The sequence below is a fragment of the Blennius ocellaris genome (genome assembly GCF_963422515.1).
Source record: "Blennius ocellaris genome assembly, chromosome: 20".
NCBI lineage: Eukaryota > Metazoa > Chordata > Actinopteri > Blenniiformes > Blenniidae > Blennius > Blennius ocellaris.
The window spans coordinates 22,367,739-22,395,442 of NC_137669.1; the positions used below are offsets into that span (position 1 = coordinate 22,367,739).

The following is a 27,704-nucleotide window of genomic DNA, read 5'->3' on the forward strand; positions in this document are numbered from 1 at the left end:
ATCTGAGAGAAATATTTGCTCGACACCGGCTGCCTCCACTCCGCCTCCACTCTTAAAGAATTAAAAGAAACGACAGCGAGAAGCACCCGAGGTCCTGACTCCCGAGTCTTTGACTCGTCGGGGCCCGGCCACAGCTTGGACGACTCTTCCATCACATCTGCAGCGCTCGCAATCCCGCCTACATTTACACCGTACTCTTTGCGGTGGAGACGCGCAACAGAATTGGGTCTTGGGAACCGTTTGCCGTACCGTAAGTAAGTGAAATTTATTTGTAAAGCGCTTTTCGCAGATAAAAATCACAAAGTGCTGTACAGGAGAAAAGGTAAAAATAACAATATAAAGTGTATATACATGTGTAAACCCATCAACCAAAAGCTCTTAAATAAACATGTTTTCAAGTCCTTTTTAAAAGAGACAACAGAGTCCGCCAGGCGCAGAGACAGGGGGACAGAGCGTCCCACAGTCTTGGGGCCACAGACTGAAAAGACGGGTCCCCTCGGGTCTTGTAATGACTCTTAGGGACCGCAAGCAAGGTTCTGGCCAGACGACCGAAGAGTACGGCCAGAGGAGGTCCAGGATGTCCTGTGGGGCCTGACTGGTCCAGGATGTCCTGTGGGGCCTGACTGGTCCAGCATGTCCTGTGGGGCCTGACTGGTCCAGGATGTCCTGTGGGGCCTGACTGGTCCAGGATGTCCTGTGGGGACGGACCGTTCAAGGCTCTGAAAGTCACTAGGACCTTAAAATCAATCCTGAATTTCCCAGGGAGCCAATGGAGAGCCGATCAGACCTTCGGGGTTAACGACACCCGTTTAGAAGTCTCGCAGCAGAATTCTGAACGATTTGCAGTTTGTTCAGAGCGGACAGGTAAAAACACAGTTGCAATAATCAAGTCTTGTAGATATGAAAGCATGAATAATCAATTCCAGGTCTTTTTTTTTTTTTTTTTTTTACAACATTTTGCGAATTTTAGAGACGGTTCCTTAGGTGGTAAAAGCTTGAGTGTGTCTCCAAAGACGTGGCCTGGTCAAACACAACCCCCAGGTTTCTGAGGCTGGATTTAAAGCCTCGTTCCGTACCGCTCGTGGAAACGAGGCTCAGACAATCGCCGATCCTACGGTTCGCACAGGCCATTGCAGGTTTTCCGTGAAGCCCCTCCCACTTCTTTCCCCAGGAATAAACGGCGAATGGCATTTCACTTCACCGACAAACTTCCTCGGCGGCAGCGAGGCGCTCATCGGGAGCAACTCGTGGCTTATTGCCTTCCCCCGAGAACTGTGTGGCACACGTACAGGGGAGATGAGTAATTGAGCCACAAATAATAGGATTGGAAGACGAGCCACTCCGCCGGCTGAGCCACATCCGCCTCGGCAGCAGATTAAAAGCCGACGGAACGCGGCCATTTGGGCTCCGGGCTGCATTACGAGCCCGTGTGCTGCTGCTGGCACGCGACACTCTTTCAATTTGGACTTTTCAATTAGCGACCGGCTTTTAATTATTGTTTTTTTTTTTGCCTTTTCACTTCATCATTCCAGTGTTTTCACTCCGTTTGAAGGGAGGTGTTCATTTCCTTTCCTTCTCACGGCACAAGTTCTCAATAAACTAATAAACCTGATTTTCATTTTATTATCCCCGTTTCGTCTCCGCATTATTACTTCCCACTTTCAAGCCACTTTTCACTTTTTGGATTGGCATCAGTGCTCGTACAAAAAAGAATACCGTATGTTCCGCACTATAAGGCACACCAGATTATAAGGTGCACCTACATTGATTGACATAATTTACAACTTTGTTCATATATAAGGCGCACCGGATTATAAGGCGCATGGAATAGACCAGTGGTCACAACCTTTATAGCTCAAAGCCATTAGGTTACATTTTCTACTGATTCTAACACCCAGAGAGGTGCACACACTTTATTTTGATAGTCCTACCTGCAGCCTATGCCAGGAGGACACTACACACAAAACCTTCTTCACTGCTGGTTGACAACTTACAACTACCGCTAATAAACTAAACTACATGAACTAAGCAACAAAAACACAACACAACACAATTATTACCGACACCACAAACCAAATAGAACCCCCAATAATTGCATTTAAAACACCACAAACAGAAACTCCCATAATTCATTGCAGCTATCGGCTCCTTTATGCATTTGCACAGAGGTGGTCGCTGCAAGGCATGATGGGAATTCATGTTTTGTGTTGTTGGAGGTTATTGTGGGTTGTTGTTGGGCTTGGTGTTGTGTTGATTGTGTTTATGTGTTTTTGTTCCCCAGTTCAGGGAGTCATTATTTCATCTAGTTTATTTGGTTTGTTAGAATGTTGGTGTGCAACCATGAGTGATGAAGGTGTTGTGTGGAGTGTCGTCCGCTCTGAAGATCCGGTTGCGAAGTCAGAGTTGTCAAATAAAAGCTTCTGGCTGTTCAGCTGTCAAATAGCATCTCCAGTAGAGCAATTCTTCCATATATAAGGCGCACCGGGTTATAAGGCGCACTGGCAGCTTTTGAGAAAATTTGAGGTATTTAGGTGCCTTATAGTACGGAAAATACGGTAACTCCTTGGTAACTTTATAAAGTATTGATCTATTAGCGTGTATCGTTTATATCGAGCTGGTTTTAGCTCATTGGATTTATTAGAGTTTATAAAAGCTCATCACATTTTTTAAATCATTGTGTGAAATCCTTGTTTATGCGTTCTCCTCTCTGCAACCATCCTGCAGGATCTGGATGTGGAGCTGGAACTTCATGATCTGTGCATCCTTCAAGCCCGCAGTGTATTAGGATTATCTAGTGTGAATGTAATGTGTAACTGAGGTGGACTGAGTGGAGGTGCATTTCATTATATTGACGCACATCGAGTCAAGTTTATTTGAACTGAACTGGGTTCAGGTGAGTCGATCTGAGGTAAATTTAGCTGAGTCGGAGCGAATTTGAATTGAAGGCTTGAATCCAGCTCAGCTCACCTGGACCGAATTGAATTTACTTGCATTAAATGGAATAAAACCAAATAAAATGTATTATTCGCTGAGTAGCCTTTTCTTTTGTAAGACACAATATTTGATAAGAGTTTGGCCATTCTTACTATAACTGTATTTCTGATTTTCTTCCAGTTTGGGGGGGGGGGGGGGGGGGGGGGGGGGAAGAATTACCAAATGATTCAAGTTGTCTGACGGGTCCAACAGATGAATCATTGTGACTCCACATCGCGACTGGAAGAACCAGGCAACACAGAGGAGTCGCTCTCCGGCTCTCATACATAAACAAACGTGCACAAAGCACAGCCGCCTGTGAAACTGGATTATCTCTCAGAGTAATGTGATCAACTCTGTCAAGGTGACTATCTCAAAGTGCAGGTGGGGCTTTTTCTCTTGCACCGGGGGGGGGGGGGAAACCACCAAGTTTATTATTCTCTAGATTTAGCCTCGCGTGCGTTCGGGCTGCCTTCTCGACCCGACAGCAATCCTGCACACCCGACACTAATGTGTACTAATGTGTAGGGAGGTCCGATATTATCGGCCGATATTGACTTAAAAATATCGGTATCGGATTTTTACAACCGATATTGGAATCTGTTGCCCACATCATTGATGAGAAGAGAAATCTCATACATTGCTGAGATGCTGAGATGCTTGTATTCATACAGAACAATCTCCCTCTTACACATGAGGACACGGGGAAAAAGAAATAGAGCAGTTATATGGACGAGTCAACTTCAGTCTTTGTTTTTGTTGCACTTTAAAGGAGGGCTGTTTTAATTTTGTGAGCATTTCTGTGCCTTTCTTGTTTATATTTGCACTATTTTGTTACTCTTAAAAGAGATTGAGCCCAGTTTGAGTCTATTATTTGACAAGTTATGTCCAGTTATTCATTCATTGACTGTTTACAACTAATGGACTGAAGATATGCCTCTTCCTTTTTTTTATATTGTCTGTGGTGTTGTTGAGTTTGTTGTTGAGGTTTCTCTCTAACACTAAATAAATATGGCACTTTTTTCCATAATTTAAGTTGTTCTCTTATTTTTCTCAGTGTGTACATTTGGAAAGCCATGTTTGATTCACATATGCATCCAGTGGGGCGTCACAATAAAATTAGGCATAATGTGTTAATTCCACAGTAGGAGATATTTTATTGTTGTTACCGAACAGTTTTGGTGTAAAAAACCAGCATATATCGATATTGGTGATATCGGTATCGGTGATATCGGTATCGGTGATATCGGTATCGGAAATTAAGAGTTGGACAATATCGGAATATCAGATATCGGTAGAAAAGCCAATATCGAGCATCCCTACTAATGTGTCATCTGTGATGTATATATACTTGCACCATTCCCAACATGGGCTTTTTATATCACATAAAGAAAAAGAGGAACTTTGTGAAGAAGTGCGCCCGCATTTGTCTTGTAGTCATAACTTGGCGTGCAAGACTTTAACACGCCAAATCAATCGACGCAGACGGAGGGCATTTATCTGTGCGGCTGGTTTGGACACTGTAGGGATCGCAGCCAGGATTATAATATAATATGATATAATAATAACGAGCTCGGAGGAGAGGAGAACATGAGGTGCGAGAAGAGTCAAGCAAACAGCTGTGATGTAGAGGCTGGCACGTCGACCGGCACGTGGACAAATGAATGTCACAGTAATGAGAAAGGCTGGGACACTTACTCCGTTGGGGGGGTAGGACGTCCAGCCCAGCTCAGCCTGAGTCTCTTTAGAATTCAGCAGCACCACTGCAGAAAAGAAGACGGGAGAAAATGGAGGAAAACATGAGACAAGCTCAGCGGTCAGTGGTCAATTTAAAGAAAGATTCCAAAAGAGCGTTAGGTTCTATTTCGTCTTGTCAGTTTAAACATGTTCAGACACGAAGTCATAAGAACGGGGTGGGACTTTAAATCTACAAGACGAAGGCTGCTGGGAGGCGATGACACCTTGCACTTCGAATAAGGAAAGAAGAGCATTAACACTGAGGCAGGACGGTCAGGAGGGGGAATGTATGTCTTGATAAGTTCATTAATGCCATCTGTTGAGGACCGAAGCTGGACAACGAGCTTCCCATCATCACCTGGCTCGAAATGTAAAAAGAAAAACACACTGAGAGACCACAAACAAGACAAGACATCAAAAGCAGCACGCGGCAAACAACCTGCACCCAGATCGTAAGGCTGCAACGTACAGGTAATTTTGATTTGAGAACCGTGGACAGAGAGAAGGACAAGGACAGAGACGGCAGGCCGCCGCTGACTCTGGTTTCAGAACCACAGACAGACACAGTAAGTCAGCATGGGCTGGTTTTATAACCCTGGACAGAGACAATGACCTGGACAGAGACGAGTCTGGGTTCACAGCCTTGGACAGACAAAAAACACATGGATTTAGACAGTGAGCCGCCTGGAACACTGGTTCTGGATCATAGAAGACAGTTTCAGCACCACGGACAGAGACAGCAGGGACAGAACCAGGGAGACAGAATGCAGCGTGGTTTCAGAACCACGGACAGAGACAGCAGGGACAGAACCAGGGAGACAGAATGCAGCGTGGTTTCAGCACCATGGACAGAGACAGCAGGGACAGAACCAGGGAGACAGAATGCAGCGTGGTTTCAAGCACCATGGACAGAGACAGCAGGGACAGAAACAGGGAGACAGAATGCAGCGTGGTTTCAGCACCATGGACAGAGACAGCAGGGACAGAACCAGGGAGACAGAATGCAGCGTGGTTTCAGCACCACGGACAGAGACAGCAGGGACAGAAACAGGGAGACAGAGAATGCAGCGTGGTTTCAGCACCACGGACAGAGACAGCAGGGACAGAAACAGGGAGACAGAATGCAGCGTGGTTTCAGCACCACGGACAGAGACAGCAGGGACAGAACCAGGGAGACAGAATGCAGCGTGGTTTCAGCACCATGGACAGAGACAGCAGGGACAGAACCAGGAGACAGAGAATGCAGCGTGGTTTCAGCACCATGGACAGAGACAGCAGGGACAGAACCAGGGAGACAGAATGCAGCGTGGTTTCAGCACCACGGACAGAGACAGCAGGGACAGAACCAGGGAGACAGAATGCAGCGTGGTTTCAGCACCATGGACAGAGACAGCAGGGACAGAACCAGGGAGACAGAATGCAGCGTGGTTTCAGCACCACGGACAGCGACGCTGCAAAAACCCCATGCAATGCAGTGATTGTGGGTCTGCAGCTACACAGCATAGAAAAATACATTTTCAAAAAAGAAAGTAGACTTTGGCAGAACATGACTATAATTATGAATACAGTTGTAATTATGCAACACAATGGGAAATGTACTTTTGAGTGTTTGTGTGTTTTGCCACTTACATTTAACATAACTTGCATGTTTGGGGGCAGTGGCACACACACACACACACACACACACACACACACACACACACACACACACACACACACACACACACACACACACACACACACACACACACACACACACACACACACACACACACACACACACACACACACACACACGGGGTTTGATTGTGGGCTTTTTTCTTTACCGTTTGTTTTATTGTTTGTTTTCCTCGTGGGTATTCAGGCTTCAAGAATTCATGTGTTGCAAATGAGTGTATTTGTGTCTGAGTGTGTGTGTGTGTGTGTGTGTGTGTGTGTGTTTTTTTTCCTCCCCATGTGGAGCTAATGGCCAAATCATGAAAAAAAAGCAGGTATTTTCAACCATCACTGTAGAAAATCAGTCGTATTTATTCCAAAACGTCAGTCAATCTCCCACCAAGCAAAAGTAAATACATTTTTATGATTTCATGTCTGGATGCCAGATTGTCCTTGTAATACAATTAATCATCATTTTTTTTTTTTTTTTTTTTGGAGGAACATCCATCTGCAACCACGTTGAAGAATTATCAAGAATATCCTTAATTTTGACATTAATCATCTCAAACATTATTATTATTCCCAGTTTTAGATGCATTTAAAAGTTTATTATTGACGTGCTCTTCAGTAGTGCTCATGAAATTCATATCCAGTGATATAATTAACACCCATCTTCTGTTGTACTTAATGCAAAACAGAGTTATGTGAATAACATCTCCATTCATTTTAAAGCACAGAAACTAAAGTTGACCCAGAAATAATAATCAGCCGCAGTTGAGTGGTCAGGACTTGAAGGTAGCTGTTGTTTCACGCTGGCTTGTATGCAGCCGGCGTGCAGTAGGCGAAGCCCATCATCAGCACATTTATCTTAATCCACAATGTAATATCAACATCTGTAGTGACATATGGTCGGCTGTATTATCGCCTCATTTTTAAGAGATTGTGCTGACGCTAAAGTTACCCGTGCTCAAAGAGAGCTCAGCCATGAGGGGAACGAGCGCACGCACACACACACACACACACACACACACACACACACACACACACACTTCTCTTAACTTGTTCTGGCAGCTCTCTAAAGTAATCGGAGTAACACGTTCCACGGGCAGTAACAGTATCACGCCACTACATCGTTGCAAGCAGGGAAAAGGTATTTGATTGTCGAACATGCCGCCTCACGACCGACATTGAGCCCCACTGGCAGCAGCAGCGGGACACACGGACGTCCCGGTGGGCAAAGATGCAGAAACCTGCACAGCCTGACTCGCGCTCGATGAGGTGAGGCGACTCGAGACCTGCGGTCGCTCTGATTCGTCTCAACACGAAGGCCGAGGAGACGTCGGCGTCCACGGAACCAACAGGGTAGTTTGTCTGTCTGGGTTGGACGTACGTGTTGCTTGGTGGTTTGGCCGGATTGGCTTTAGCCCACGGGCCTTATGTTTCACACCCCTGAGTTAAAGTCCCAGTGAAATGAAAACTCGACCTCCAAAACTCTCTCGTGTCTCTTCTAGAACATTTTCCTGCTAACTGGCTGAAGGTAAAATGTTAAAACACGGCAATCTGCGAGAAAATAGCCGATAAACGGCGCTATTTCCTCTGCTGGGCGGAGCTTCTGACAACAACAGAGTGACATCACGAGTTGTGCACACGCCCAAGTTGTGTTTACATTATGGAGGATCAGAGTTTTGACCACGAAGAGGCTGAATTTAACCAGATTTCATCATCGTGGTCATTTCAAACCCAGTGATTGATGAAGAAGACACAGAAGGTGGTTCTGCCATCGGTGACCCCGTCTGGAACATGTTTGAGGAAGCAGAAGACGGTTCCCGCTAGCCGCTAGCCGCGCGAGCTAGCGGCTCCCGCCACCCGTGCTCCTTTCCTCCCCTCTCGGTCTCTTCCAGGCTCAATCTTTCATCAAGGCTCATAAAACGCCGACTATAACTTCAAAACACTGTAAAAACTTGGATATTTAAGAGGGAAACAAGCCGATATAAACACAACAGATGGAGATCTGCACAACTTGTGACGTCACGCCCACGAAGAAGGATTCCCCCGACTTCCTCGGCTGGAGATTCAAAATTCAAATAACTTTGTTATGCGACAACAGTGGTGGGGCAGAGTCGGAGGAACCTTAGAAGTACTACCCCAACTATCGTTTTTTGCAAAGTAGTGTTTTACATTTCACTGGGACTTTAAGGGTTAAAATGATTAGTCATTTGAAAACCACAAAACTCCACAAGGCCAAATACTTTTTGTTCTGGTTCTTGGGTTCCCTTGAAGACGAGACACTGACTCATTGGGCAGAGCTGCTCAGTCTGAACCGTGAGAGATTCTTCGCTAAACTCTATTGTTTTTCGGGGTTTAACCCCGTCGGGCGCCCCAGAGCTCGGCTCTGTCGTTAGCCGATAACACAAGAAAGGCATTCGGGGGAACGATTAGAGAAGACGAGGGCAAAGGGTGGCGGCGAGACGCAGAGGAAGGCCGAGGCGGGAGGCAGAGACCGACGACGAGAGGAATCAATCGGGCCGAGGAGAGAACGACACATAAAAGGGAGGACGATGACCCCAAAAGAAGAAAAAAAACGTCTGCTTGGCAGAAAAAGTAAGAAACACAAGAAGTCCGTTGCTCGGCTAATCCCCCACCGGAGGGCTTTATATTTTCTCACAAAGCCAGCTCTAAGGCAGCACACTTGGTACACTAGAGGGTGTTCCATGGGTCCTAGTAGATAATTATGTAGAATCTGAAAGGTCTTCTTCATAAGCTATGTCAAAATACGTCTCCAGAGCCCAAAAGGTGTTTTTTATGCACTTAGTGACCCTGTGACCTGATATGCAAATTAGGTCATGGTCACCATGGTGCCCCTTCTCCCCAGGTGGAGTGTCCATGTGTGAAGTTTGGTGACTGTGGGCCCAGGAACTGCTGAGAAATGAGGAGAAATGTTTATATGAAAATACATGTATTGTGCAACCATGACGAGCAAACTTCAGACCCTACCAATCTTCAAGGTCAAGGTCAGGTCACTTGGTGTACTGGAGGTTATCCCTGGAGTGTGTATCATGTGTGTATAAAATTTCAGAGCCCTAGCTCAAAAACCTAGGCCTCCAGAGCCCAAAATGTGTTTTTAAGCACTTCGTGACCCTGTGACCTACTTAATACGCAAATTAGGTCAAGGTCACCATAGTATCCCTTCCTCCTCTGAGATGTATCCACATGTGAAGTTTGGTCACTGTGGGCCCAGGGGTTGCCGAGATATAGGTAGAAACGTTCGAAGGGACGTACGGACGTACGGAGACTGTTTCAAGATCCCCCCCTTCGGAACCTATCAGCCACGGCGGGGGATAAAAAAAGAAATGGGAGAGAGGAACGAGCACATGAAGTGCAAATAAATGAATCCAGTGGGTAATACACAGAGGGATCAGTCAGTCAGTCACACTGAGGCTCGGAGGACAGAGTTGGCACGGCGATCACACGCCGAATACATAAGTCCTGTAATCACTGCCTAGTTAGACAGACTAATAGGCCTTTGGGGGGGCAAAGGGGGGGGAGATAGAGAGAGGCGGAGAGGAAGGGAAGGGAAGCAGAGCAAGTCAATGTGGGGGTCAACCGGAGGAGGAGAGCGAAAGTTGGAGGAAAGGGCACGTGAAAGTAATAGAAGCCATCTGCTGCACGCGGCTTTCATTCAAACCACCAAGACACATTAACCACAGCACGCGGCCTTTCAAAGGCAGAAATAATTGGCCTTCATCACAGATACAATGAGGATCCGTGAGCCAGTTTTGCTTTTTTTTTTTTTTTTACTCAATGTGGCCTGAATTTTAGGTCTCACAGGTGAGAAAAGAACAAAAAAAGAAAAAGAGAATAATGCACACAAATGACCAGAGCGTGTTTTGTCCTTGGTTTCATTATGTGACATCAATGCGGCTTGACGCCGGCGTTTAATACGCCCTGATGTAAAAACAAAAAGCGATGGAAGAGGAGCGTCCAGCCAATGAGACGGCCCTTTACACCTCACAAAACCAGCACGTTAATTTAAAAAAAAAGCGATACCAGTATCGGGCGGATACAACCCGGCGAGTATTACGTGACGTCAAAATAAAACAAATACAAAATTAGAACCTTTTTCAATTAAAGTTCCTGCACTTTCTGCTTTATTATCTGGCGTTTCAGGCAGAGAAATGTGAAAATCATGTGTTTTGAGAGGCAATAAACTGGATTCATCTGAGTTCAATGGAGCAACAATTAAAGTGTCATAAACGGATATTTACTTAAATGGATTTTTTTCTTTTTTATCATGTACTTCAATTTATTTGCAGCGAATTAAAGAAAAACACTTGTATTTGGCTGAACTGTAATGAATCATCCATGTCTGACATTCACCTTTGCAAACAGCGAACAGAAAAAAAAAAAAGTGTGATCAGTTTCTAAATGCAGGAAAGGAAACTTTGAAAGAGCAGAAAGAAGTCTGGCTACACAATGAGATTTTTATTCTATTTTTTTTTTTCAGTTCCCTTTCAATTCCAGGAACTGCACTTCGATGTGAGGCATGCAAATGCGCACACCGTTGAAAGCAAATGAATTTTCACTTAGAAATAACACCTTCATGGAGGTTTTTCGAGCTGCAGAATCCATTTGGGGGGGAAAAAAAAGAAAAAAGAAAAAAAGAGCTCCTTTGAGTGGAAATTTTAGATTTCGACTTTGTGATCCTGCTGCACGTATCTGGCTGCATCCCCGTAATGTGTGTGTGTGTGTGTGTGTGTGTGTGTGTGTGTGTGTGTGTGTGTGTGTGTGTGTGTGTTTGCAGGGGGCAGAAGGTGGAGGTTTTAAGGGACTTTGATTTGCTTTCTTCCTTGTTTTGCTGCAAGGAGTTTCATTAAAAGTGTATCTGAAGTGTAAACGCCTCGTTCTACCTCCCTCCCTGGCAGCGCCCGTTCTTTCATCTCCCCTTGGTTTGTCTGATGCATTAATTGAGTTGTTCAGCCTTGCCGAAACAAGGGTGAGATGAGAGTCGGATACAAAAGAAAAAGCCCAAAAGATGAGATCTTTGTGATAAATTAAAAAATAAAGAGAGACAGAGAGAGATGGAGAGAGATGGAGAGATCGGGACGGGGATTTTGGGTGCAACAATGACATCAAAAGCAGAGGCTTACAATGAAATCTGGCCTTTGTCAAGTGTGTAACCAGCACTCAGCGCTATTTTTATTTCTGCTACCTTCAGACTGCAGCAGGAAAAAGTAGGGAAGAAATGTTTTTTTTCACGGAGGTGGATTACAGGGACTTCAAAGTTAAATACAACAAAGAGCAACAGAACCCCTCCAAGAGACTGATGGAAGGATTTATAAACGCATAAATAACGATGCACTTCATAATAAGCTAATCGAGTATTAAGTGAAAAAAAGCCAGATTTTATTTGCTTGGTAGTTTCAATAAAATAACTGTATTTCCACATGTTCACTCACGACATTAATTCATGTGTGACGTCAGTCGCCGTGACTCAACGATACGATCAAGGGCCCGTAAACACGACAGCGTTTAAGTGAAAACGGGAAACTTTGTTTTGGGCGTCCGTTCACACGACAAAAGCACAACGTTTTGAAAACGGCTCCCGAGATGGAGCTTTTCTGAAACGCCACGACTCCATCTCCATGGAAACATGTGAAAAAAGAAACTTTTCGGAAACTCTCCGCCTCGGTGAAAAACACAACTTTTTTTTTTTAAACGCTCCGACTCAAACTGTGGAAATGAGGAAAATGCAAATGATCTGAAATGAAGCTGTTGATCCTCGTCGCCACAGCTGAACGAGATATTCTGCACATGCTCAGTAGATCGACATTAATAAAAGAAATGTCCTTCATGGTGTCATGACTCCCAGTTTATATTCGCCAGGGACTTGGTAGCTTTATTTTGACAGTCACCGTAACAACAATCCAACTTGCTCGTCCTTCCACTAGAATGTCGGCGTTCTCTCGCCGCTGATGTTTATAGCAGGTTGTTCTCAGCTGCACGTGTGTCTGGTTTCATTACAAAACAAGAAGGCCGTTGCTCGGCTAATCCCCCGCCGGAGGGCTTTATATTTTCTCACAGAGCCAGCTCTAAGGCAGCACACTTGGTACACTAGAGGGTGTTCCATGGGTCCTAGTAGATAATTATGTAGAATCTGAAAGGTCTTCTTCATAAGCTATGTCAAAATACGTCTCCAGAGCCCAAAAGGTGTTTTTTATGCACTTAGTGACCCTGTGACCTGATATGCAAATGAGGGCATGGTCACCATGGTGCCCCTTCTCCCCAGGTGGAGTGTCCATGTGTGAAGTTTGGTGACTGTGGGCCCAGGAACTGCTGAGGAATGAGGAGAAATGTTTATATGAAAATACATGTATTGTGCAACTATGACGATAAACTTCAGACCCCAACGATCTTCAAGGTCAAGGTCAGGTCACTTGGCGTACTGGAGGTTATCCCTGGAGTGTGTATCAACATTTCAGAACCCTAGCTCAAAAACCTAGGCCTCCAGAGCCCAAAATGTGTTTTTAAGCACTTCGTGACCCTGTGACCTACTTAATATGCAAATTAGGTCAAGGTCACCATAGTATCCCTTCCCCCTCTGAGATGTATCCACATGTGAAGTTTGGTCACTGTGGGCCCAGGGGTTGCCGAGATATAGGTAGAAACGTTCGAACGGACGGACGTACGGACGGAGACTGTTTCAAGATCCCCCTTCGGGGCCTATCGGCCACGGCGGGGGATAACAAACAATGGCCCCCACTAGTGGCCCAACGTGCTAACTACATTGTTTTCTGTTGTTTCGGAATACAAAACTAAAACGAGAAAACAAGTAATGCTTTTTGATAAATATAAAAATGCTTTTTCAACTGAAAGTTGCACGCGGAATCAAATCCACCGAAACGTGGCGACATTAGCTGATCCCCCAGGAAAGCGAGACTCGTTCTTTATATTCCGGCGACACAGAAATATGAACGCCGACACACCGCGGAGGCTGTTGGCTGAAGGTGAGGTAATATATAGTTGTGCTGAAACAATACAGTAACACCGCAGTCAGACAGATAAAAAAAACGGGATAAATGGACGGGGATATGAAGTGTGGTGTATAAAAACACGAACGGGGCACATAAAAGATAAATGCTGTGTATAAAGAGACATATACACTACTTTCTCACAACGACGGTGTCAAGGAACTCCAACAAAGAGCCGAGCAGCGGGACAATAATAGCAGTTCTAACAGCATTAAATTGAAATGGATTTTTTTTTTTTTTCCTTTTAACAGCGTCATTAAACTTTCAACTCTCGTAATGTGACGTCCTGTAAAGACACAATTCCCACAACCCTGCTATCACGATGCACGACAAAACGGCGTGAATGCAGTGTGTGTGTGTGTGTGTGTGTGTGTGTGTGTGTGTGTGTTTCCCTGATCCGTCAACTGTCCTGCAAAGTAGCTGGATGCATCAACAACCTTCGCTTAATCATAGAATGTGGGAGCAGTTAATCGACTGTCAGTCAGATATTAATTATTCATGGGACTGCGGGCGAAAGAGACGGAGAACAAAAGGGGTTTGAATCAAACTGGGAAAGCTCGGTTCGGGGGGGGATTCTACGTCAGGAACTCACTCCGTCACCCGAGGGCAACATATCTGTTGTTGTGAACGGCTCGTTTAGGGTTGAAGTGTATCTAATCAATGTCTTCCTTTGATTTCAGACAAGAAATATATAGTCGATAGGACTGCAAACGCTGACTTGTATTTTAAAAAAAACAAGGAAAGAGGAAAAGATCAAATATAGCCATCGGATCATGCATAGCGTTGTGGAGCTTGACATTCAGGTGGGAGGTAATGGAGGAAGTAATTCAGTTTGTGTGCACGGGGTTTTTCTGGTCGAGGCTATAATCCTCTCCCGGCTTAAACGCAGCTTTGTACAGGAAGGTGAACTCCTGGAATCCACGCTCGCTTGGATAAGGAGCCAGAGTTACGGGGGTCAAAATAACTGCTTTTGAAGACGAAACTGAGCGAGAAGAGCAGGATTACAGCGTCAGCGGTGGCAGTGGAGAGCACGTCTCCCACAGAACACTGCGTTACAGACGATGTACAAATGGTCACGATCAATTTCATCTTCCTGATCTCTTCCGACTTTAATTCCCGTTTTCTTCCCGTCTTCCTTCCTCCTTTGCAGTGCAGGTCTTGAATCTGAATGACCACCTGTCGGATGGCTTCAGGAGGAATGAAGCTCGTGTGTGTGTGTGTGTGTGTGTGTGTGTGTGTGTGTGATGAAGCGAATTACAGAAAAGTCTTTGTCGGCAGCGTTTCAGAGGAAAAGCCACTGCAGACGAGAGAGGACGTACTGTAAAACCCAACGAGATCAAAGAAACGGAGCCTATCAAAGTCGTACCTGCTAATAGGGGTGTGCGATATGGACAAAAAATAATATCTCGATATTTTGGGGGGATTTTTGACGATGACGATAATTAGACGATATTCTTTAAATGTGTGTTTTTTTACAGCCTGAGTTTTAGCTCATTAATTGTTTCTAGTGGATGATATTAATGGACACAACGTTTGTTACGTCTCGCCATCGGGTGCTTTTTTTTTTTGTCACGAGGCAGTTTTCTGTTGATTGAGTCCGCGAACGTTTGTCGGCTGTGTCGTGCAGCAGGTAGCGCTACCTTCGCCGACTTAGGTCTTTCTTTGGCAGCTAGCGTTTGACATTCTTCGTATTCCTTCGTGTGGTTGGTCCGCAAGTGGTGAAACGGGTTGGTTGTCGAGCTGCATTTAGCGTCAAACGGCTTTTCGACAAACTTTACAGATTACGGTCTTTTTTGGGTCACGTCAGTCTTCTCAAAGCCAAAGTACTTCCATGCAACTGAAGTCGATCCACGTCTTTGGAATTAAATCTTCTGAAGTTGGAGCGTCCGCGGGCGGCGTGTCCATGTTGTCTTTCAAATGTTTACGTTTTAGAGGCACGCTAACCTGCCGGGAACACGCCAGTGAGAGGTCATGTGACCTGCTGCGGTTTGCTGCTTTACGCAGGTTACGTAACTCTTGTTCAGTGAATGTGTGGGGTTTTAGTTGTTTTAGTGAAGTCATTTGCATACTCCATAACGTAAATTTGCACATCGCTAAAACAACAATGACGATATTATCGTAGACGATGTATATCGCCCACCCCTACCTGCTAAACACATTTGCAGCTGCGAGGCATTTTTTTTTTTTTTTTTAAACAACAGTATTTACACACATCCTGAAGCACATAATCCTCCGTGTAACTCAGAGTGAACAGCATGCGGATGAGAAACAAAGAATCTAAAAAAATCGGGAGATAAAGAAACATGCTAATGGTGCCGAGGTGAGAGACAAAGCCAAATGGCTGAAGAGATTAAGAGCGACCAGAGGGCCGGGAGAATCCTATTTTCATTTGGAGGGTCTTGTTAAGGGTTGTAATTAGCTGTCGGGCTGCAATAGCGGGGGCGGTGACAGAGCTGTCACTTCTTATTGTCACCACGGAGTCCGTGTGAGCAGGACTCCGCCGTCTCCGCCGGCTCCACAACGCCACGCAATTTCCTGTCAAAGACCAAAAGACGTCCGACTCGTTAGGCAGCCGCACGTACGAGTAAATCCACAGCTACAAAGGAAACCACTCATTCGTTGCGCCCGTGTGAGATTTGCTGCGGCCGACGAAAAGGTGTTTTTTTTGAAATATCCAGACTCAGCAGGTAAAACAAGACAAAACTTTAGAAGCCCAGATAGTAGAAGACATTCAAGGGGGAGAAATGTGGTTTGACGGTTGTGAGTCAGTAACAATGGATCCAAAGCAGGGGTGTCGAACACGTTTTACTCGAGGGGCCACAAACAAGCCAATCTCACCTTGAGTGGGCCGACAGGTAATAAATAACCTTTAAATCTGAACTCTTAAAGTAAAGGTGATGAAAAGTTCAAACAATTACGACGTAAAATGACTCCGTTCTCAACATAAAGCCACATTTTTTTTACTTTAACAAGGCAAATTACATCCCAGTAGAAATACAGAAACAAATATATCTTCATTAGCATCCAAACAAGTCTGACATTGAGTTTGAGAGTGATTCTGATGACAATATTGAAGACCTCAGCTTATTTTTGTTAGAGGGGAGACAGGTGTCCCCCAGACCAGGACAGCTGTCCCCCAGACCAGGACAGCTGTCCCCCCCCTGTCCGCATCATTCCAGCTCCACCACAACAGCCAAAGGCTAAAATGTAAAAATTGCCCGCAGGAACACAAGAAAAGGAAAAACACTCCATGGACATGCCATGTGTGACGTGTCCCTCTGTGTTGTGTTGGACAGAGTCTGTTTTTTTGAGTGGCACAAATCATTTGTCTTCTCCTGACATTATATGTGTGAGCTTTTGTAAATAGTTTTACAAAAACGCCTGAGGCAGTGCTTCTATTTCACTGTAAATATCTGTATAGGACTGTTTTTTTCAGTCCTGTTTTGATACATTTTAGTTAATTATAGTTTAGATTTACTATACAAGTAAACTAAATGATTCGTTCACCATGTCTGTGACTTTTATAGTCAATAAATCTATGTTTTTACCACCCGAATTTGTAGTTTTATGGTGTTTTTAGATCCACTGTTTTAATACAGTACGCCAAAGTGATGAAATTACTTCAGAAATGCATTTATGAGGTTGTCCTGAACAAAATGACACCAAAAAAGGCAAAGTTTAAGAATTTTATATCTGAGATATAAAGGAAAAATCAATTGTAGTGAAAAACGGCACAAAATGCTTCAGGCCCCAAAGGGTTAAATATCAAGGTGCCTTAAGAACAAATAATATTCCTCAAAGTATTTTTGAAAAATATTAGGTAAAAAAAAAACAATACACAAATCCAAACAAAACAAAGAAAAACAAAACAGACTCACAAAGGGGTTATAAAGTTGTTCAACAATATGTGAATGTCCACCTAATCTTACATCGTCCACATAAATTATAGATATTAGGGATCAACTGCAGCTTCAGAAATCTTAACATTGGTCCCATAGAGCCTGAAACTTCTGAGAGTTTCCTGAGACCTCATACCTCAACTGTTCAATGTGTAAAATCCCAACAAATTCTGGAGAGTCTGATTTCCACACTTCTAGAATGCATCTTTTTGCGACGACCGCGCCGTAGGAACTAATTGTGGCTGAATTATGACCCAGATTTTCCAAAGTGCTGGAGGAGCCGAGCAAAGCAGTCTGAGGATCAGGATCGATATCTACATTAAAGGTATAGTAGAGGATTTTCTTCTTCCGGGTGGATCATCAAAATAACTGGTCCTCCCAATTGTCAATCATTCTGGTGATATATGACGTAAGCCCGTCGTACGTGCCCATCCCTGCGCGCAGCTCACTCCAACACGGTCCTCGTCATGCCGGTGGCCGACCCCACGCATTATTCTCGGACTTTTTTACACAGTTTCACCCCCTCTGGTGCAAATCTTCTCGTAAAGTGAGCTCATGTGAGCGATGCCGACTTGTGACTTGTAAACAGAGCGTGCACGAGGAGAACTGGGCTCGTGCACGTCTCTCGCACGCGTTCTAGTAGGCGTTCCGTCTCGGGAGCAGGTACAGCGTTGCGCATGCGCATTTTTTTCAAACGGTGGAGAGGGCGGCTCTTTCCTAAAATTCCTGAAAATCCTCCTGTATACCTTTAAGCCAAATTTGTATGAAACCTTCGGGTGCAAAATACGGTGAAATGTTCAAGAAACTTCTCCGACGGCTGTTGCATTCTGGGTGTTTCTACAAACTCCTGGCTTTAATGGCAGCATCACTGATTTCTCAGCTCAAGTCTCAGTGTTGCGTCGTGTCGATTATTCTTGAGAAATGTTTTCTTTAAGGTTTTCTTTGAGATTTTGACCATTTCCTTGGTGCTTTGGCCGGATTGGAGCCTCTTGCAGGCCGCTTTTGGCCCTTGGACCTTATGTTTGACACCAAATAAATCCTGTCGGACCTTGTTCTGTTGGTAGTGACTGTGTGAATTATGAATCACGGAGCTCCGGTGTGGCTTTACTCACTGCTCGCTTCTTCATGCCAAATTGAAGCCATTTGCCATTTTCCCCGACAGTCAGTTTTCAAGTAAACAAATCTGAATATTTCTATTTTCCACACTAAAACACACTCTCTCCCTCAAGGCCGGGGAGAGAAAAGAGGTTTTGGAAACAAAAAAGCCCTTGAATCCGACTCGATTTAGCAAACATTCAAACTTTCAACATGCACTTTGGAGTCAAGCTAGAATGACTTGCGACTGTTACGCAACGGAACATGCATATGCTGCACCGTGCAGCTTTTCTATTTAGGGAACGTAGCGCGGCGTTTTAGCATGTACATGATGGCGAGTGTGCATGTGTGGCGCCCAGTGAGGCGGCTTCCGACATGCTTGCATAACACGAGGGTTCGCGGCTACACGTGGCGAGGAAAGAACATTTTCCCTGCGTCTTCATGTGATTGAGGCCGGACATAATGCGACGCCGCCACCAAGTACCGTATTTTCCGTACTATAAGGCACCTAGATGCCTAAAAATTTCTCAAAAGCTGCCAGTGCGCCTTATAACCCGGTGCGCCTTATATATGGAAGAATTGCTCTACTCCAGACTGCTATTTGACAGCTGGACAACCAGAAGCTTTTATTTTGACAACTCTAACTTGGCAACCGGATCTTCAGAGCGGACGACACTCCACACAACACATTCATCACTCATGGTTGCACACCAACATTCTAACAAACCAAAATACACTAGATGAAATAATTACTCCCTAAACTGGGGAACAAAAACACATAAACACAATCAACACAACACCAAGCCCAACAACAACCCACAATAACCTCCAACAACACAAAACATGAATTCCCATCATGCCTTGCATCCTGAGCTCCTCAGTGCAGCCGATAGCTGCAATGAATTATGGGAGTTTCTGTTTGTGGTGTTTTAAATGCAATTATTGTGGGTTCTATTTGGTTTGTGGTGTCGGTAATAATTGTGTTTTTGTTGCTTAGTTCATGTAGTTTAGTTTATTACCGGTAGTTGTAAGTTGTCAACCAGCAGTGAAGAAGGTTTTGTGTGTAGTGTCCTCCTGGCATAGGCTGCAGGTAGGACTATCAAAATAAAGTGCGTGCACCTCTCTGGGTGTTAGAATCAGTGGAAAATGTAACCTAATGGCTTTGAGCTATAAAGGTTGCTGACCACTGGTCTATTCCATGCGCCTTATAATCCGGTGCACCTTATAGTATGGAAAATACGGTAGCTTATATATATATATATATATATAAACACTGTACAAGCAACTGTACATCAAACCGTGTAAATTCCATATTCCTGGAGACTCTGACTCTGTTGCAAAAAAACAAACATCCGGAACACGATTCAAGCTTTTGCGTTTCACTTGAAGAAGTGAAAACCAGTCGTGAGATGCACGCGTCCACACTGTGAGGATGCATATCGGCACCCTCGCTGACAAACCCGTGCCAAAAAAACAGCTCTGAATTTGAATGAGAGGAGACGAAAATTTTAATAAAATTGAATTTCTTCACTGTAGTGCAGCTTTTAAAATGCCAATGGACACATTATAATGTCACAATAACCCGTTTCCCTGGAAGGTCCGCTCGCGTGTCGCAGTGATCAAATAGCATCAATACACCGCGCGGCCCTAATTAGACGGCGGAGAGCGAGGCGGGTGTTTGAGGAGGCATGAATGGGGATGTCGATGCAGGGATGCGACGCCTCCGAATAAACTACACCGAAAAATGTCACTGGCAGATTTAGAATAAAAGGAAACAAACTCTCCGGCAGCACTTTCGCTCACATTCACAAACACATAATTATATTCCCCTTGCCGCAGTGACAAACTCGAGTGTTAACCTTTTTTTTTTTTCGTGCAGGAGACTGAACTCAAATGTCACAAAAACACTGAAGGAAGAGGGACGAGTGTATAAACACAAACACACACACACCTCTGCAGGTTAATCCAAAGTGCACCTGCATCAGCGGATGTCATGCATCGTCGGGCTGCACAACCATGAATGCCGGCATTTATTTATTGGACAGACGTGAATGTATGCGCGTTCCCAGCGTCCCGGTTTTAATTCAGGGGGGGGGGGGGGGGGGGGGGACGCCTCGCCTCGCAGGCCTTTCAGAGGGGCCTTAAATAATAGAAGTCTGTATCTTTGCACTGCGCTACGACTTCCTCCATCTCGTCCCCCGAGTCTCTCCTCGGTCCAGCCGCACCACTGCATTATTCAGACAGACGCTCATTCAGGCCGCCGCCGCTCTTCAGCGGAGCTCCGAGCTTAATGTCACAGCGACAGAGGAACCGCAGAAAGAAGAAGAAAACTCTTCTTCTTTGGTTTATTCTTCTTCGGGTTTCATGTAATCTTAGTCATTTAACTTTTTAGCATCTTAATTTGTTAGTTTTTATTATTTCATTGTGTTTTTTATCCTTTTAATTACCATTAACATATCATATATATATATATATATATATATACATACAATGATATGCAAATGGTAATTAAAAGGATAAAAAAAACACAATGAAATAAGAAAAACTAACAAAATTAAGATACTAAAACGTTAAATGACTAAGATTACAAGATAGATAGATGGATAGATGGATAGATGGATGGATGGATAGAGAGATAGAGAGATAGAGAGATGGATAGATGGATGGGTGGATAGATGGATGGGTGGCTAGAGAGATAGAGAGAGAGATAGATAGATAGATAGATGGATGGATGGATGGATGGATGGGTGGATAGAGAGATAGATAGATGGATGGATGGATGGATGGGTGGATAGAGAGATAGATAGATAGATGGATGGATGGATGGATGGATGGGTGGATAGAGAGATAGATAGATAGAGAGATGGATAGATAGATAGATGGATGGGTGGATAGATGGATGGGTGGATAGAGAGATAGAGAGAGAGATAGATAGATAGATAGATGGATGGGTGGATAGATGGATGGGTGGATAGAGAGATAGAGAGAGAGATAGATAGATAGATAGATGGATGGGTGGATAGATGGATGGGTGGATAGAGAGATAGAGAGAGAGATAGATAGATAGATAGATGGATGGATGGATGGATGGATGGGTGGATAGAGAGATAGATAGATGGATGGATGGATGGATGGGTGGATAGAGAGATAGATAGATAGATGGATGGATGGATGGATGGGTGGATAGAGAGATAGATAGAGAGATAGAGAGATAGAGAGATAGAGAGATAGAGAGATAGATAGAGAGAGAGATAGAGAGATAGAGAGATAGAGAGATAGAGAGATAGATAGATAGATAGATAGATAGATAGATAGATAGATAGATAGATAGAGAGAGAGAGAGAGAGAGAGAGAGAGAGATAGAGAGATAGAGAGATAGATAGAGAGATAGATAGATAGATAGATAGATAGATAGATAGATAGATAGATAGATAGATAGATAGATAGATAGATAGAGAGAGAGAGATAGAGAGATAGAGAGATAGATAGATAGATAGATAGATAGATAGATAGATAGATAGATAGATAGATAGATAGATAGATAGATAGATAGATAGATAGATAGATAGAGAGAGATAGAGAGAGAGAGAGAGAGAGAGAGAGAGAGAGAGATACTCATGCACAATTTATAGATGGCAAAAAAATGCATTGTATAAATGTGTCATGTGACTTCTATAAAAGAAACGTTTCATGCTAACCCACTATAAACTGTACATTTTGAAAACACATAGATAAATACTGTTCTATTAATCGACCCCCAAAACTCTGCCAGAGTTTCTTGCTTTAACTTTTTTTTAAGACGTCCCACCGTGAACGGGACTTTTAATCTAAACCCTCTTAATTCCTGCCCCCCCCCCCCTCTCGTTTCTCCATCTTCCACCTCCCTCCATTCACCCTTCTCTCCCTCCGCTGGTTCCGAAGTGAGGGACAGGGGGCGTTGCACAAGCGCAAGCGGAGCTCCGAGCTTTTTTTTTTCTGCTGACTTTGTTTTTTCCCCCCTCTGTTCAATTTGAGAAGCACTTTAGATTAAATTAGGCCGTCTTCTCCCTCGTCTCTTCCATTCGCCCCATTCCACGCTCTCTTTGTTTTATTCGCCGACACCGCGAACGAGTGGGGAGCGCCTGCAGCGACGCCGATGTACACAGAGATGCTCAAACATCCACAAGCACACAGAAAGACAGTCTGCGCGCCTTAAATAAGTTGATCCAGGCGGCGTATGGTAAACACGGTTTGGGGTTGTTGTTTTTCTGCGCGTTAGTTCTGCCGCTGGATTTCCTCGTGTACGTATACATGAACGCAGAACGTTGAAAGAGCTCACACGACTTTCAAAAGATAGAAGTGAAAACCAAACAGACTCGCATTTTCCAAAGCCGTAACAAAGTTAATTTTCAGTCTTTCATGCACTGCAAAAACAAACTTTACGCTCTGCAGGAGTACAAACGCAATGTGCTCGGGAAAAAAAACAGGCTGGAACTAGACTTTGAAAAGAACTTTACCGAGAGATGAATGCGCGTAACACACACTCAGTGAACCTCGGTGTAAAAAAAAGAAAGAAAGAAAGAAAGAAAGAAAGAAAGAAAGAAAGAAAGACGTCGACTCCACAAATACAAACTTAAAGACTGAAGGGTCAATTTGTCCCAAATAGGCCAAAAGAGGCATTTCATTATAAACTCAACAGTTTCATCTCCATTAAACAAGCAAATCTTAATGCTGAATGGGTTTTATTCATACGATGTAAAACCAGGGTTGTAAAAGCTGTAAAATAGTGCCAGAACAACCTTAAAAAAAATAGAAATGTACGTTTTTCTCGGTAGTGTCGCAGAGGACACGTGATGAAAATGTGTACATCGTGTATATTTTCACAAAACCAAACAATCACTACTGGCAATTACTACAATCTCAACATGAAACAAGTTTTAATCATCCAAAATACAGTGAAAAGCCTAAAAACAACCAAACTAATGTAACTTAACTGAGCGACTTTTTTGTGACAGCAAGTGCGAAAAACATTTCATGGATTTGGAGGGAGCTACGATGATCAGCCCTTCCCCCCCCCCCACCCCCGACTGCCCCCCTCCATCCACAGGAAGTGACATCTGAACGGCCGCCGGCCGTTCAGATGTCACTTCCTGTGGGTGGAGGGGGCGTTCCACCCGCTGATCGACTCGCACCACTAATTTCAACAACCTCTATCTTAAGGCTACGACGGCAGTAGGACACTGTAAAACGGGTTAATACATACGCATTAGCCATCTGCTGGGCCTATAAGAGTAGATTACTCCGCATTCGACAGTGAGGTGAGCTTAATGCTGATGTCCATTTTTAGGATGCGTGCTTCTGAAGTCATCGAGAAGAAAACATGAGGACATCTGGAAGACTTCAAGCTTCAAAAATCCGCAATGAAAGAATGCCTAATGCACACATTTTACTTTGTGGACTGGTAATGAATCATAACATGGAGCACAATGCTAATATCGCCGGGGATCGGGGAGAAAAAAGAATTGACTGTGCAATGTGATTTGAGCGCACTAATCCTTTAAGCTTCATAAAAAATGCTCGATGATCCTTTTACGGAATATCTGTAATGCACTGATACGTCGCCCAGCTGCGCTGTGCGGGGGGACGCCGCCGCGTCGCAATCAAGGCCGCTGCCTTTCAGAGGCTTTCTGCCGCGGACCTTTGCGCTCCACACGAACCGCCGCTTTTTAGAATTCAGTGACAAAGCCGGAGAGTCAGCACTCCGGCAGCTTTTGGGGGGGGGATCTTGCGGCTCTCTGCTTTCTCGTCGTCTTGTCCTGTCTTGTCGTTTCTTGTCTCCCCCCTCCCCGCCAAAAAAAAAAGTCTTGTAGCTTCCCTCTGGCAATCGCTCCCCTCCCTCGCTCTCTGTCTCCACTCGTCCTGTTTCGCTCTCTTCATCCCCGCCGCCTTAAGATTGACATCACCACCTGGACACGCCGCAAGCAATTCATCTCGCCTCCCTCTTTTCCCATCATCCCGAGCGGCGGCGGCGGCGGCGGCGGCGGCGCCTCGCCGACACAGAGCGCAGACCGCAGGCCCGGCGGCCATTATCCTCGGGATCGATCTCGGCGACATCGATGAGCGATCGCAGCAACAGACGCAGGAGAGATGGAAGGAAAGGAAGCACGGATAGACCGACAGATGGATGGAGGAGGGGGGGGGGAAGGGTGGGGGGGGGAAGGGGGGGATACAGGAGATGAAATGAGGGGAGTGATAGATTCAGCAAGATGAACAGAGGAAGAGAAAAGTAGGAAAATAAAAGAGAGTGTAGCAAGGAAGGAGTGGATGAGGGAGGGAGGGAGGGAGGGAGGGAGGGAGGCACCATTCGTCAATAGCCAGCAGTGCGACCTTGGGGATCGATGGGGCCGACAGCCAATCAGTCAATTGGTTCCATAACTAGTTCGCGATGCCGAGGCGGAGAGGGGGGGGGGTGAAGAGAAGGGGGGGGGGGGGGGGGGGGTTTGGTCGGGAAAAGGAGGAAAAAGATGGCCTGTCCGGTCTGACGCCGGCGTGTCGGAGCACAATGGAGGGTGAAGAAGAAGAAGAGCAGAACATGGATTGAAGCTAAGAGACGGATGAGCTACGAGTCGCTACTGAATTGAATTCCACTGCTGCAGTGGTCGTTACCTCAAACCCCACAAGACTCCTCACCTCCACAAGACTCCTCACCTCCTCAAGACTCCTCGCCTCCTCAAGGTACTGAAAACTTCCTCAAGCTCGCCAGTTACACTGATTGACAACTCGGGACGGACGGATACCGATACCGATACCAGTATCGGACCCGATATTGTAGTGTTTTTCAACCACACTGGTGTTTCCTCCGGATCTCGTCAGGTGTTCCGTGGGAAATGATCCAATTTCACATTTTTTTCTAAAAAAACCTTTGCTCTCACAGCGACAGTGTGTTGCAGAGTAATCATGTATAAATACTCTTCGCCACTAGAGGGCAGCACAGAACTTTGCCGGTGAAATGTAAAGTGACAGACGTCAGTGTGGTTCATCTCCACCTCCTGCTACCATCTTGTATCAAAGTACTGTGTCAGTGACAGTGATGGAGAAGTTTTAGAAAACCAGGATCTCAGCTCTTCATCCATCAGGTCCAGGTTTCACACTGAGGGAGTCACTATTAAAAAAAGTCCTTGCTTTCTGGATTTACTGGATTCCTGTTGATAAAACTTTGATGAGAAAGACTTTATATTGTTAATAGAGGCTACACAGTTCAACATTTTAACATTTTCGGGTGGTGGTGTGCCTCCTTCTTATTATCCATGAGAAAGTCAAATGTAAGACTGTAAATTATGTTCTGACAAAATATCAAGAGGCGACACGAAACACTTTAATTTCAACCGCTGCAGTCCAAACTCGGTTTAGGCAACAACTTTTGAAATGAAAGTGTTTCGTGGTTAATTTTTCCAAATTGTCAACATGCGGTGCAGAACTGTATGGAAACACTTTTACTCTTTTTGTATAGATCAACGTCGCATCGATGACACGTTTGCATTCTCCCGCGCTGCCCTTCCATTTGAGAGTGTGACTGCCTGTAGCTTTGAGCTAGCTCTGCGGCGGCGTTGGACAACGCCGAGGGATCAGAAGTCGTGAGCAAATTATGATTTGGAGTCTCACGAGTGTCTCGTCAGGAAAAAAAACACGAAAATTGCAGGTGTCATCGGTACCCGCTAAATCTCGAGTGAGGAAGGCAGCATCCAGACAGGCGAGCTAGGAGTCGGCGTCGACAGCAAAAAAACCTCCACAAGGTAACGTCGGAAACCAGAAGCTCCGATTGTGACGAGACACACAAATGAGCATAAATACATACACAAACACACCACAAAATGGAGTACTTGGGAAGTCACGGTTATTAATTATCAAGCCGAGGCGATGAATAAATAATGCAGAGCGGCGCGGCGGCGGTGAGCCGCCAGTGGTTAGAATGCCAGATTGTGCCAAACCGCAGCAGCAGCAGCGGGTCAGTAATTAATGAAATCAAAGAGCTGCTCTAATGAGAGACAAAGAGAGCTTCTCTCACCCCCCCCCCCCCCCCCCCTTACCCCTCCCCCCCACAACCCCGTAAACAAGAACCCACCAGAACACAACGCGGATGTTTCGCACACACACGCATCCATGTACACTTCAATAAACAAACATCTCAATCAGTTTAAAGTTGCAAAACAAAGAAGTGCAGACATTTTTTTTTTTTTTTTTTTTTTTGAGAGAGTCGGGAGAAGCCGCACTCGGCGTGGCGCATCTCATTGGTAGCGCCGGCTGCTGTGGCGCCGCAGCCTCGTCTTTCTCCACGTCCTATTATCCAATTTCTTCACAGCCAATTGTTTATTTGCTTATTTACACCGGGCAGATAATAGGACAGAAATAAGCTGCTAATTCCTCGGGTTTTTTTTGCGCGGACCCATTTCCAGTGTTTATGTAAATGCAATGTAAGCGGGGGCCGTCTCCGCGGCCGCCCAGGCCGACCGCACGATTTAATTATCGCAGCTAATTACTTGTTTTTTTTTCCTCTAAATGCAGGGGTTCTGCCGCCACGACACTTCTCCGGGTGCCAACACCTGGAGCGACGGCGTTGTAAGCAATTCCCCCCCCCCCCCCCCCCCCGGGGAGGCGGCGACGCGTTTTCTCGCCTCGCATTCTTAAAATCTACAGTTTGTTTTCCCGTCGAGTTCGGGGCCGAGCTGCAAGATGACGAGATATTTTAACAAGGAACTCTTCAACCCCGACGCTCTTCACATTGGGCACCTCGACGTGAGAAGGTCAATCAATCAATCAACCAATCAATCAATCACATTTTATTTGTACAGGCCTCTACAATTACCCAGTGGTGCCCAAAGTGCTTTACAACAAAGCTATAAAAAATAATACATAAAAAACAATAAATAAAACACAGGTGCTGACTGGTGGAGGAGCGACGGTGCTGCAGGTTGGTGAAGCCTTCTATGGGGTTCTATTTGTGGCGAAATTCTGAGCGAGCGATAGATAGATAGATAAATACTTTAATGATCTCCAAGAGAAATTCACAGTTCCAGCAGCAGCAATATGGAAAGACAGGGGCATGCAGGGTTAAAAAAAAAAAAAAGCAATAGGTAAAATAGACGAATATACCTTCAGTATAAACAATAACTAAGCAAAAAACAATAATTAAGATAAGTAGTGTGTGTGTGTGTGTGTGTGTGTGTGTCTCAAGGTGCGTGGTGTGTGTGTAGTAAGTCCATGGGAAAATTTGTGCGCAAAAAAATGTATTGTGCTAGCACGCTAATAGCATTTTGAGGAAATATTTAAATTGCGCAAA

General features: G+C 44.9%; 1 protein-coding gene across 1 annotated transcript in view; it reads right to left on the minus strand.

Moving 5' to 3' along the window:
- epha10 (EPH receptor A10) overlaps positions 1-27,704 on the minus strand; it is a gene marked incomplete at both ends in the record, with an annotated part of 221,563 nt that overhangs the window by 163,067 nt on the left and 30,792 nt on the right. The window contains 1 exon segment of the mRNA XM_080515523.1: positions 4,672-4,736. Coding sequence (XP_080371649.1) covers positions 4,672-4,736 — 65 coding nt within the window.